The 13,889-nt window shown below is 33.8% G+C and overlaps 1 protein-coding gene across 1 annotated transcript; it reads right to left on the bottom strand.

The window, feature by feature from the left end:
- Positions 1 to 11,381: 11,381 nt before the first annotated feature.
- Positions 11,382 to 13,176, bottom strand: LOC114272192 (uncharacterized). Its single transcript, XM_028213852.2, has one exon. The coding sequence runs from the start codon at positions 12,945 to 12,947 to the stop codon at positions 11,586 to 11,588; it is 1,362 nt and encodes a 453-aa protein (XP_028069653.2). The 5' UTR covers positions 12,948 to 13,176; the 3' UTR covers positions 11,382 to 11,585.
- Between the last annotated feature and the right edge of the window lie 713 nt (positions 13,177 to 13,889).

The following is a 13,889-nucleotide window of genomic DNA, read 5'->3' as shown; positions in this document are numbered from 1 at the left end:
TGCTGAATATGAGACAAAATTTACTGAATTTGCGCGTTATGCACCACGCATGGTTGACACTGACTACAAGAAGGCCAGAAAGTTTGAAGGCGGCCTTAATGTTGCAATACTAGATAGAATAAATGTTCTGAAATTACCGAACTATGTAAATGTTCTTGACCGAGCCTTGATGGCTGAATCGAACATCGAAGCACTGAAAACTGAAACACCAACATCTAAATAGCGTGGTAAAAGGCAGGGTTTTAAATTCAAGAAAGGCAAGCATAACCCATTGAACAAGAAACAGAATACGGGGTCAACAACTAGCCCCAGCCAAGGGAGTGGTTTCATACCACCCTGTTCTGAGTGTGGCAAGAAGCACAAAGGGGTCTGTTACAAAATATCTGGAGCCTGTTACAGGTGTGGCAAGGTGTGCCACATGGTTAAAGACTGCCCCTCTGCTCCACAAGCCAGTAGTAAAGCTGCACCAAGCGTGACAGCATCAACTGTTGCACCAAAACCGAACCCCCAAGCTACCGGGAAAGAGCCCATGAGGCAGGGCCGAGTGTTCGCCCTAGTACCGGGAGACGTGCTGAATACCGAGACCGTTATGTCAGGTATTCTCTCTATTTGTACTCAAAATGCTTATATACTGATTGATTCGGGGTCTACGCATTCATATGTGTCGCTTGCTTTTTCGCGAAAATTGAATAGACCATTAGAACCCATGAATTATCTGTTAGCTGTATCATCACCCATTGGGAAATCTTTGACCTGTGCATATATGTACCCTGCTTGTGAAATTATTGTTGGAGATGCACATTTGTTTATTGACTTACTATCCCTGAACATTAACCATTTTGATGTAATATTGGGAATAGACTGGTTAACGAAATACCATGCCACCATAGATTGTGTAATGAAACAAGTAGTTTTTCGTCCACCGAGTTTACCCGAATTTGTATTTAATAGGGTTGGAGTAGTACCTCCTCCGTATTTGATTTCATCTGTGAAAGCTGTTAAATTGATGAGAAAGAGGTGTAAGGGATATCTGTGTTTTGTATTGACTGTATCTACTGATGATAATACTAACGTGAATAGTATTCCTATAGTCAGAGAATTCCCAGATATTTTTTCAGATAATCTGCCAGGGGATTTGACTGACAGGGAGATTAAATTTACCGTTGATGTGATTCCGGGAACGCAGCCAATATCTAAAGCTCCTTACCGAATGGCTCTAACTGAACTAAAGGAATTGAAAGTGCAACTGCAAGAACTGCTAGATAAGAAGTTCATCAGGCCTAGCACTTCGCCATGGGGCGCTCCTGTTTTATTTGTCAAGAAAAAAGACGGCTCGCTGAGACTGTGTATTGACTACTGTGAACTGAACAAGATAACTGTGAAAAAAAATACCCATTGCCACGTATTGATGACTTATTTGATCAGTTACAGGGTGCTCAAGTGTTCTCTAAGATCGACCTCAAATCAGGATACCATCAGTTGAAAGTTAAACCAGAAGACATTGACAAAACTGCTTTTCGAACAAGGTATGGACATTACGAATTTTTAGTTATGTCTTTCAAAGTTACCAATGCACCTGCTGCATTTATGGACCTCATGAACAAAATCTTTAAACCATACCCTAATGACTTTATTGTAGTATTCATTGATGACATGCTGATTTACTCCAAAAGTATAGAAGAACATGAACATCATCTGAGACTTGCCCTACAGACTCTAAGAGAACAGAAACTTTATGCTAAACTGTCTAAATGCGAATTTTGGCTCGATCATGTTATGTTTTTGGGGCATGTTGTTAGCAAAGATGGAATTTCCGTTGATCCACAGAAAATTGAAGCTGTAGTAAACTGGCCTAAACCAACAAATGTGACAGAAGTCCAAAGCTTTTTGGGACTAGCCGGGTATTACAGAAGATTTGTCAAAGATTTCTCCAAAACTGCCTTACCGTTGACTCAATTAACTCAGAAGGGGATATCATTTGACTGGACTGACCAAAGGGAATCAGCATTCCAAGAGTTGAAAACTCGACTTGTAACTGCACCGATTCTTACCTTACCTTCAGGTACGGATGGTTTTACTATATTTAGTGATGCTTCTCATAAGGGTTACAAAATGGGAGAGTTATTGCTTATGCTTCCCGACAACTGAGACCGCACGAAAAGAACTACCCGACCCATGATCTGGAACTTGCTGCAGTAGTATTTGCACTGAAAATCTGGCGTCACTATCTGTATCTAGAAAATAATAAGCATGTAACAAATTAAAAACTAGAATAGAATTAGCATGACAAAATTGCAACATCCATAAATTATATTCTATAACCTTAAAATTCATGCAAATCATGGTAGGGGAATGATGAACCATACGCATAAAATAAGATCATACTAATACAATTAAGTATGTAAATTATGATAGAGCATTCTAATTAAACTAAGCAATTAGAGAATAACATTGCATAATTTACAATCATTGAAATAGTGAGCAATACTGCAACAGTTCCTAGTAACATTATACAAAACTAACCTAATTGTCTATATAAATCTATTCGATCAATTTAATAGAAAATACATAAGAAAATCTGTTTTAAGCTTGTTGTTCAAATTGTGAAATTAAATAAATAGATTTATGAAGAAATCAAAATTGTATACCAAGAACATATGCTGATAATTACAACTAAATTTCAACAGAAATACACAAAATAATAAAATGGTAAAGAAACCAAACCGAAGCCTGCACGGTAGCAGTTTCCTTAAAACAGATTTCGCCGCCTCACGGATCGAGTGCTTGAGGAATCCCGGCGTCTGTCTCCCAAGATACGACGGTCAAAAACCAGCTACGGCAGAAGCACTTTCTGTCTAGCTTAGCGAACAAAAACAGTGACAGCACTCTTACACAGTATGAACTTTCTGGCAAACTGACTTGTAAAATGGAAGCAAAAATTTCTATATTGAGACTTGACAGGAGGGTCTCAATTTATACATGTATAGGGGAGAGAGGAAGAGCCACCAACCTTTATGGCTGGTCATTAAAGCCCCATTAACCAGGATCCATAACCCTTTTCCAGAAAGATGAAAAGTTCGGATGTCCAACAAGCTCACATCCTTTAGCCAAGAAAAAAGATTTAAATACCCTTTAAAATCTCATTCATGAATCTAACATCATGAGGTAATTTCTTGGCAATTTCTTTTTCAATTCTCAATGATTTTTGGCCTGATTGGACCCAACACATAGATGGTTGAGACCCATTTTAATATTTAATTAAAGTCACCACACTTTAATATTAAATTAAAGTCATCAAAAAATCATTTTTTCCAACAATAACAAACAAGGCTTATGTGCTTATATAGTTCCTAAAAAAAGAATAAAGTGCACAAATCATACAATATCATTAATCAAGCACACAATCTTATATTGTTGATAATTTCTTTCCGAAAAAATAAATAAATAAAAAGAAAGTAATGAACACCTCCAAAAAAAAACTATAGCAAACACACCCAATGTGCTTTTGGACAAGTCTCATGTTTGTCATTTACCAAACACACCTTTGTTTATAATGTCGTAGACAGCATATTTTGGGCAACGATTAAGCAAATTGTTTAAAAAAGGTGATAGAGAGTAAGTTGATCTATAATTTGAGGATCTCTTTAGCACAATAAAGAAAGTTTCATGGTGTCATGGGGATCAGTAAACTGTTTTAAGAAAGCAATTTGAAAAAGCAGTATAATAGTAACAAATTGGTTGATTGAGGCCTTTAGTGTTTGTCAGATAGTGGTTATATTTACTCTTATTGATTTGGATAAAACCTACTCTGTTTATTTAAAGCTGTAGTTGGATATATCCATGATGTTCCTTGTTTTCATCGGATTCTTTTAAAGATAGAGTTGTTTTCATTTTCCCTTTGTTACCTTGTGGGGAGCAACAATTGGTCTGTTTAAAAATCATTTTGTTCAGTAATGCCTTTTAAAATTTTCTATGAGAAAATGACATATTAGTTTTATGAATTTTTATTTTATTTTTTATATAAGATATATTACACTCTAATGACATGTGTATATGTAAAACCAAGATAATGAAATTCATTACAAATTTTTGAATACGACATGTCCTACTGATAATATAGAATTATAAATTATAAAATTCATCAATAATACATAACATAACAATCCATTTTATAGAAAGTTAGACCTAAGTTTAAGCCTCACCTGCTTAGTAATTTTTCATATGTATACAGAGGTGTATCTCTTGTCAACCTAATCCATCTAGAGTTTTTTATATAACCATGGCTGCATGGTAAGCCTGATAGCTAACTCCATTTTCACATCCTAGGGATTTGGGGACAGTCAAAAAAGTGAAATAATATGCGTGCATCATTCCCTTTATTTTTCTTCTAGTTTCAATTTGATTCATTTTTAAATTTTCAAGTATATGTAATATTCGTCTTACATATTGTAGGAAGTTATTGGGACTAAGCTTGGGATGGGCTCGAGAGGATATGATGAGGGTTGGATGGAGATTTAATCCAAAACTACTCTTAGGTAAAAGCACAATTAGTGAATACTAGATAAGAAGTCCTAAAGAAACATAATTTAATTATTCATCACAATTACATGTACATGTGTATTTGTGTTTACCCAATTTTATATAGGTTTTTACTAATCATCTTCAATGGCTCATGAGCAAGTCCTAAAGATTAACGGTGAAGTTTAGCAATTTTCTTGTTTATGGGGACAGTAAAAGCCACTCTATAATTTGAATGAAAAATGATTTAGACCTCTAAAAAAACACCTCTAATAGAGTTTTAATTTGTCTTTTTCTTCCTCCTTTTTTGTCTTTTACTTCACTATTGTTGGTTTTTTTTTTTTTTTGGACAGCTCATTAAAGCTGTACGGCAGAAGCTCTAATTAGAGCTCTGCAGCAGCTCCCAATTTGAATAGGACAATTTGGAAAGGTACATATCACTTGAATACATCAACTCAAATCAAATTTGGTGGCCTACATAGTAATAACAAGACAAATAGCATCTCATCTGGAAGTGAGACTTTTGTTGTACAAGTCCAAGTTCAATCCCTCAACATGGTTTCAATGTGTTCACATCATGGCCAATAATAGAGACACACAAAGAACCACCCCAACTTTGTTGTACTTGGCAAAATAATTGTTATATTTGCTACCATCAATTGCATTATCGGGTCAATTTCTCTTTCTTTTTTTCTTTTTTTTTTCTTTTTTTTTTAAATTTATTTTATTTTTTACACTTGATAAAATTTGAATCCGAATAAATCTAAATGCACAAAATGATTTCACATAATGGAATATAGAAAAAAAGCGAACCGGACATGGGGATTCCACCCCTTTATCTCTCACTTCTGTCCCATTTTGAGCATTTTATGTGTCCCTAACACAATTGTTCGAACCCTGACGTTTGCTCTACAGTAGCTTGTGTTGTGTTAATGTCTAGTTGAATAAACAATGTTTTAAATGTTTCTGCAACAAGTGGAGTTAAAATGGGATTTTGCTTCAATAATGTTTTGACAAAGAAACAGAGTATCATTATTCCATGAACCATGTGGTACCACTGATTATTAGCCTTGAATCCCAATCTTAATTATAGGCATATGATGACAAACTAGTACTCTTATTCAAAGCTGTGTGAGCATTATTGTTCCATTGTTGACCATATGATTAATTAGTAAATTGTTAGGGTCTTGTTCCCTAACCACAGGACTACAATGGCCATAAATAAACTATTCGTTCTGCTTCAAACTTACCAATCAACATAGTTGAGCATTATTGTTCTCTTCATCATGTGAAGTGATTCCTAAATATTAGAATCATAACCACAACTAAACTCCTCCACTAACAGCCAAATATTTTGCTACCCATCCCTTGTCAATTAGAAGAGAATAAAAAACCATGTCAACTTGGTTCAAAATCTCAACTCTAACTCAAAAAGAAAAATCATAATCGTGGGTAGATATGTATATAGGAGTTAAATTTTTTGGGTAGTTTTTTGTTGATTATATAGAATTACCACTCAAAATTAAATTTTAGCATAATATTGTGTCAAAAAAGCATGATTGACATAATTACGAATATTATTTATTTTATTTTCTCCAGAAGAAAATAAATATAAATATTATTTTTAGTTCACATCATGAGAGAGATAGAAAGAAAAGACGTTGTCAAATTTTTGCATTGTCATAGTTTGACATAAAATATACGAACTCATTATTAAAAATGAATTTGAAAGACTTATTGTCAAATTTTGGCATTGATATGAACAATAACATATCATTAAAATTGCTATGAGATCAAAAAATAACACCACTAGATTGACACACTATGCACACTACATACATAAAAATGTATATATGTCAACAGTATTAAAGATTAAGAAATTTTCATAGCAAAATATATTAAGAAATAAAATACATGACTTAGATTTATTTCAAATGTAGAACTTATAATACAAAAAAAGAATTGGCATCATACTTTTTTTTCTTTATTTTTTTAGGATTATTTTCTTAGTTTTTAGCATTTCTACAGAGATAGGGAGAGAGAGAGAGGGGAAGAAAAAAAAAAGTTGGGTATTAATTGAATTTGAGGGAGATGGGTAAAGAGGGAATCCAATGTATATCTATTAGGGGGAGAGAAGAGAGGGGTTGGAACTTGGAAGTAGACATGTACACATGGGCTTGGAAGGAATCCTAAGCTGAAGTAGTAGATTCTAATTGGGAATAATAATAATAATATCAATACATTAAAAACACTTTAATCTTCACTTTTTTCCCAAAATAGGCCTTTTTTCTTTCCTTTCTTTTTTTTTTTTTTTTTTTCTTCTGTTTTTTTGTTTTTTAAAAGTTAAAGGGCAGCCGCCCCAACTCCAAAGGGGTCCCTTTTTAGGTTTTACGCGGTTTGAGCCGCCCCATTTGCCCCCCTGACCGGGCCACTCCCAAACTTATCTTTGCCACTGCCCGAACTGCCCGTTCATGTTTTGGCGGGAACCAACCGACTTCTTTGAATTTCAGTGGTATATGTTTTCGCGCGTAAACTATGAGATAAATAGCCCGCTAAAAGCGGAAGCCTGGTATTATTGATGAAAAAGTCTGTGCGCACATAATTCAAATAATATACAACTCCAAATAATCTTTTCACATGAAATGGAATTTACAATAATCTTAGATTTTTAATTAAAAAGTCAAAATTATTATAAATTATCATTTTTTTTAATACTTTTATACTTTGCTTCGTAAAAAATCAAAAAATTATTTAAGAAATCAATTTTTAAACACTCTTTAACTTTATGTAAAAAAAATTGTATCTGATGTAATTAAATTCTATATACGTTTAATAGTTGATTATAAATTGTGATATATGGTATTTAGAAATATTGTGTATTTTCATGTGTGACCACAATTGTGAAAAAAGTATATTATTTGAGTTTAACTTAAATAAAATTCATTTGAGATGTTGAAACTTATTAAATGTTATGATAAGCTTAAATGATCTATCACTGGATTTAATTCCACTTATTTACAATTCTTAACTGATATGTTAAATTTTGTGTTGGGAAATTTTATTCTTACAAAAATAAAAATTTGAATTCTTGCATATGTATTATGTGGCATAAATTTTGGGTGGTATTCACATCACTCATGGGTGATGTGTAATTATATATATATATATATATATTAGTAAACTTTAAATGACAATGTTGTTGATGTCTAGGCCAAGTGAGATCGTATTCTTTGAATTTTTTTCTTCTTATTTTTTTCTTCTTGTCTTGTGCCTGATTTCAATTTTATCACATAATTAGGGTTCATAAGCATCATAGTCAAATAAACTTAAAGTATTTATGAAAAGAGATAAGCAACTCATTTGTAAAAAATATATATATATAGTCATTTAAGTTATGATTACATACACATCTCATTAAAAATAATTAAATGAATAAGGGAAGTGCACTTATTATAACTTTTTTCTAAACGTTTTAACAACACACGAAAAAAGGGGCTAAATCCCCTTTGATTCCATACAATTGATAAGTTTGAAATTCACAAACCCTTTAATTTAAAGTTAGCAATTTTTACTGTATCATCGAATAAAATGATTCGAGATGTGGTTTGTTTCTTTTAATGTTGTTTGGTGATTCAAATTTAAGAAGTTTAAAGGTTTTTTTTAAAAAAAAAAATTTCATGTTAACTTATTTGGATGATTACAAATTTCTCCAAAAGAGATGAGAAAACCACCTAGTTACAAATCAAATAATATTTGACTAAAATAATTAATTGACGGAGCAGAGGAGTCATGTCCAATTACTTGGTAGGGTCAATCAAAGCACCCCAGGTCAAATATACTCGAAGTATTATTGAGAAAACCACCCAGTTACAAATCAAATAATATTTGACTAAAATAATTAATTGACGGAGCAGAGGAGTCATGTCCAATTACTTGGTAGGGTCAATCAAAGCACCCCAGGTCAAATATACTCGAAGTATTATTGAGGCAGTGTTATGATATTATTATTAACTGCATTTATTATACAAATTACAAATATCTAAAATCCTATAAATGATATCACATCATCTATTAATACACTAATATATACATTAATTAATACATATAATATTATTTTTGAAGTATTGTTCTGCATCATTACTACTCTTCCATCATGCGGTCTCATAACAAGTCAAAGATACGTCACAACCATTAAAGAGCATTGTTTCAAACCAAAAAAAAAAAAAAAAAAAACCATTACTGAGCATTAATTTGTAATTACTACAGGTTGGAGGTTTCAAACTGTAACCTAAAACATAGAACTATCAGCATGACACACTGCAAAACAAAACAATGCCCCGTTTGTTCTGATTTTCAAATGGTATAACTTCGTTTGTTCTGATTTTCAAATGGTATAACTTGGTACATAATCTGTACCATGGGGCTTGTAATATAACAACCCCCCCCCCCCCCCCCGCGGCAGGGTTGGCCATTGGATAAAAAAAAAAAAAAAAAAAAAGACAGAAAATGGACCAATTACACCTCACTGGGACACCCCCACACACACGCGCAGGGTTGGCCATTGGATTAAAAAATAAAAATTAAAAAAAAAGACAGAAAATGGACCAATCACACCTCACTGGGACCCTGGGGTCACCCCAGTGGGGGTCTGACGATTTTTCCTAACTTTTTTGCATAATGTTTCAGACCCCCATTGGGGGATGACCTCCCAGTGGGGTCTGATTGGCCATAATTTTTTTTTTCTTCTTCCAATAACCAACCCCCACGTGTGTATGGGGGTGGGGGTGGGAAAAACTGGGAGTTTCAATCACATTTGAACTTTTTTTTTGTAGCTATTCTGAAAACAAGCTTTTTAATAACTTTTTGAATTTTTTAGCTAAAATATAATGTAAAAAAAACTAATATGTTTGGAATGACTTTTTGACTTTTTACGAAAAAATGTGCAAAAAGTAAAAAGAAAATGAAATCTTTGACTTTTTGGTATAGGTTGTTAGCTTTTTGATTTTTTTAGTAATTTTTTAACTTTTTGACTAAAAAAATCACTTGCCAAACGAGGCTTAAGTTAAAAATTAGTTTTTTGACTCTTTTTTTTTAGAAACCGTGTAAAAAAAAAATAGAAAGGTAATATGACTTAAAAAGTCAAAAATCTAAAAAATTAACTTTTAGCCAAGTTGACAAAATAGGCTTGTGCGAGCTTTACTCAAACTTATTATTATTATTATTATTATTATTATTATTATGATAAATTATAAATACACTTCTTGAAATTTGTTTAAAATACGGAATGCCTCTATGGTTTGAAAAATTACAAATACTCTCTTGTCAAAAAATTTTATTTAACAGAATTTACTAAATAAAATAAAATTCCTAACTGCTCTCTAATACAATAATAAAGTTACCTGAATTATTAATTGAAATAAATTTCTAGCATCATTAAAAAATATTAATTGACTTGAAAAGTTATTAATTAAAGGGCAATTTGTTATGAAATTAAAATTTCAAGAGACGAAATGTAATTTTCAAAATTACAGAGAACAAATCATATTTTAAACAAATTTCAGAAGTGTGTTTGTAATTTATCCTTATTTTAAAAATTTGTTTACTTTTAATTTTTGTTTTCTATTGTTTGGAATTAAGAAGGGGATAATTACACTCTAGTGGGTGTCCCAAAAAAAAAAAAAAAAACATATTCATGAAAAAAATTATACTTATAATTATTAATATGTATAATGTTTCTCACTTATTTGTAATTATTTTATCAAAACATGTTTCCTCATTAAGAAAAAAGCTGGGCATGTAAAATTCGTTCAAGGCCCATGGGTTGGCCCATATCCATGTATGGGGTCGTCTGAGATCGGCTTGAGCCGAGGTATTTGAAGCCCAATCGGGCCTTATTTTTAACAAATGTCAGGATAGAAAAAAAATAAGGGTCCTGGCAAAAGCCTAACTGCAGCCCAACCGTGAACTTATGGGCTGGGCTGGAAAGAAAATGTAGATGTGAACTTACTGGGTTTGTCTCATAATACAATCACGAATGCTTCACTCATAGCCATGTTTGTTTTGAGAGATCAAGGGTATGTTTGGTTTGTGTTTGAGAGATGTGTTTTAGAGATAAAAAGTACGAAAACATGTTTGGTTTAGTTTTTTTTAAAAGATGTTTTGGAAAATTATTTTGAGATAGAGTTTTGGAAAAAGTGATTGATTTGATATGTGAGAGAGAGAGATTTGTTTGGAAAACTTGTTTGGTTTACAAGTTTTGAAAAATTTTTTTGGGAAAATTTGTTTGGTTTGGTTATTTTTGAAAACTTATTTGTAGAGAAAATTTCCCAAAATTTTTTCAGAAAATCAAACCAAACGAGCCCCAAATAGTTATGACACAATTTTATTTTATTTTCTATTTAAGAAAAAAGGTATTTCAAATGCTTCATCACAGCTCAAACAAAGATATAAATTCCAACAAACACATTCCATAATTGCTGTTGAGCCTGTGTTTGGCAAGTGGGTTTGCAGGCTTTTTTGACTATTTTAGCCACAAAAAACAAAATAGGTTATTTTAACCATAACAAACAAAACATCACATCTAACCCATAATCATTACATTCTTCTCTCACAAAAAAACTCAAAAAAGCCAAAAAGCCAAAAAGCCCTTCCCAAACCAAGCTTTTAAGCCCAGGCTAAAATAGCCAAAAAAACTAAAAAGCCAAAAAGCCAACCCACTTCCCAAACCAAGCCTGAAACAAATATACATGTAGCAAATGTAGATGAAGATGACCCAGAGGCCAAAATAACAATTGCAGCATTATTGTGACAAATAAGAAGCTGTGCAGTGTTAAAGAAAACAGAAATCTCCATTACAATTCATATTTTTGTTGATGCAATGCCTATATTATTGGGATATTCAAGAATGGTATAAACAGTCTCATAACCACAACATAAATTAGAAACATTTACAATTGACCCATGAAATAGTACTTGGGACAGTTACCTTTACAAATTTGCAATTTGCATATCAAAATAAATTGCCCCTTCTATGAATGAATTCCCACATTCAAATCATCTCGATGACCTTATTTTGAAGCCCACATAATCTTGCTTTCCTCGACCTGCAACTGCCTCAACCGCGGCAAATTCAGAACAAACAACTCAATGGCCTCTGCCTCAATCCCACAACAATACATTATGTCCACACTCTCCAAATACTTACAGCTCTTGAACATCGAAACCATGGTTACATTAGTCAATCCTTTACAACCCCTCAACTTCAATTCGCTCAAATAACTACACGAAAAGAGCATTGACACGAGCTCTTTATCGAACAACATCTCATTGTAAGACAAATCCAACTTCCTTAACCGCCTCAAATTCTGTCCCAATGTGGTCAGCAACCCGGGTTCTCTTTCAACCACATCACAGTTTATCAATGCCAATTCTTCAATCTGATCACTCATGGCTATGCCGATACTATTAAGACCTTCACCGGTAACAAGACAACAGCTTTGGAGCCTGAGACTCGTTAATCCCCTGAAATTCTCTGCAGCAGCCATTAAATGATTGTTTTGGAGGTCAAGGGGTAATCGGAAATCGAGTTTTTGCAAATTACACTGGCTTTGAGTGATGAATTGAAGTAAACCCTGTCTACTACCCCCGTCGTATACGGAGAGACACTTCAAAGATGTACAATTCTCAGCTAATTTTGATAAAACCTCGTCGATTATCACCCTACATGTCCACAATTCCACTTCTTGGAGACCAATTAAGCATTCGACGAACGATGAGAGTGATGATTCATCGCCGATTGCATAGCAGCTTCGCAATTGGAGTTTCTTGAGCTGTTTACAACTCCTCCAGAGCCAACTGAGGCCGTAATCGCAGTGTTGAATCCCGGACAAGCCTAGGGTTTCTAATTGAAGTTCGGTTTCGGTGTTTCCGATCGCTGAATCGGTCGAATTGAGTTTGTATGAATCGAATTGTCCAGTGTTGAAGACGATCGAGAGGTCTTTCAGAGAGTGGAAAGAGAGGAGCCAGTGGAAAGAGAGGGGTCTAGAGAGGGCGATAGAGAGAGAACACAGGTGAGGGCACGAGGTAGAGAGAGAAAGCAGAGGGAAGAGAGAGACGGGGCTGTTCAAGAGTTGGATGTGGCGGAGATTGGGACAAGAGGAGGCGGCGGATAGGAGGAGGAGGTCGGAGAAGGTTGAAGTGTCGGCGGCGGTGGTGAGAGAGAGGGAAAAGAGGAAGGGGAAGTGAGAGAGGAAGGAGGAGAGGAGGGGTGGGGTGGAGTTGTGAGGGGAGAGATGGAGGGAGAGGCGGGAGATGGAGGAGCGGAAGAGGCGGAGCCACCGCTTGGAGACGAGGGAGACGGCGGAGGAAGAAGTGGGAGGGAGGCGGAGGAAGATTTCTTGGAGGAGCTCGTCGCAGAGGATTGTGTCCATCTCTATGTATCTATCTTGAAAGCCCCACTGCTCTCTGGTGAGATGGTTCTTTGTCCACTAGTCTTCTTTTACCAAATCACACAACACACACACACACACACACACACACACACACACACACACACATTAGTTGAACTGAGTTCTTGTTCTTGATGATCAGAGAGAGGGAGAGAGCTCTGTTTACTGATTCTCTCTCTGGGGTTGCCATGAGGAGAGGGAATAATGTTTTTCCCGTGAGGCCAAGTTTGGGGAGACTAAAAAAGTGCACTTTTTGTTTTTTTGGACTAAAAAATTGAGGTTGAAAATATAGATGTTTGGGTTAACTTTTTGACTTTTTATTGAAAAATGTGTAATAAAAAATTGTAAAAATTGATTTGTAGGGAAAAATTTGAATTGGGAGTTGTGCAGCCGTAATTGTTGACTTTTGGTGAATAGTGTTAACTTTTTAGCTTTTTGAGTAACTTTTTGGCTTTTTAACTTTTTTGGATCTTCCCAAACTTGGCCTAAATTACGAAGGATACCAAATTTTTTATCAAATAAATAATTAAATATTTTATATAAATGTAAAATATGTAATTTTATCAACTTCACACTCTTGTGAAATATTTAATTATTTATTTAGTAAAAATTTAAGACCGGTAACACTTAGACTTGATCATAGCTTGTTTGGAAAATGCCTGATGGGGAAGATTTTAAGGGCTTGTTTGGTTTGTATTTGAGAAACATATTTTGAGATAAAAAGTACGAAAATTTGTTTGGTTTAGTTTTTTTTCAAAAGATATTTTGAAAAATTATTTTGAGAGAGAGTTTTAAAAAAAATGATTGATTTGATGTGTATGAGAGAGAGATTTGTTTGGAAAACTTGTAAATCAAACAAGTTTTGAAAAAAAAAAAAAATTGGAAAATTTTTTTTGGTTTGATTACTTTTGAAAACTTATTTGT

This window comes from Camellia sinensis, chromosome 1, assembly GCF_055761805.1.
Source record: "Camellia sinensis isolate YWXY chromosome 1, ASM5576180v1, whole genome shotgun sequence".
In the NCBI taxonomy this organism is placed as follows: domain Eukaryota; kingdom Viridiplantae; phylum Streptophyta; class Magnoliopsida; order Ericales; family Theaceae; genus Camellia; species Camellia sinensis.
The sequence above is the reverse complement of the archived record's forward strand: the minus strand, read 5'-3'. Positions and strand labels throughout refer to the sequence as shown.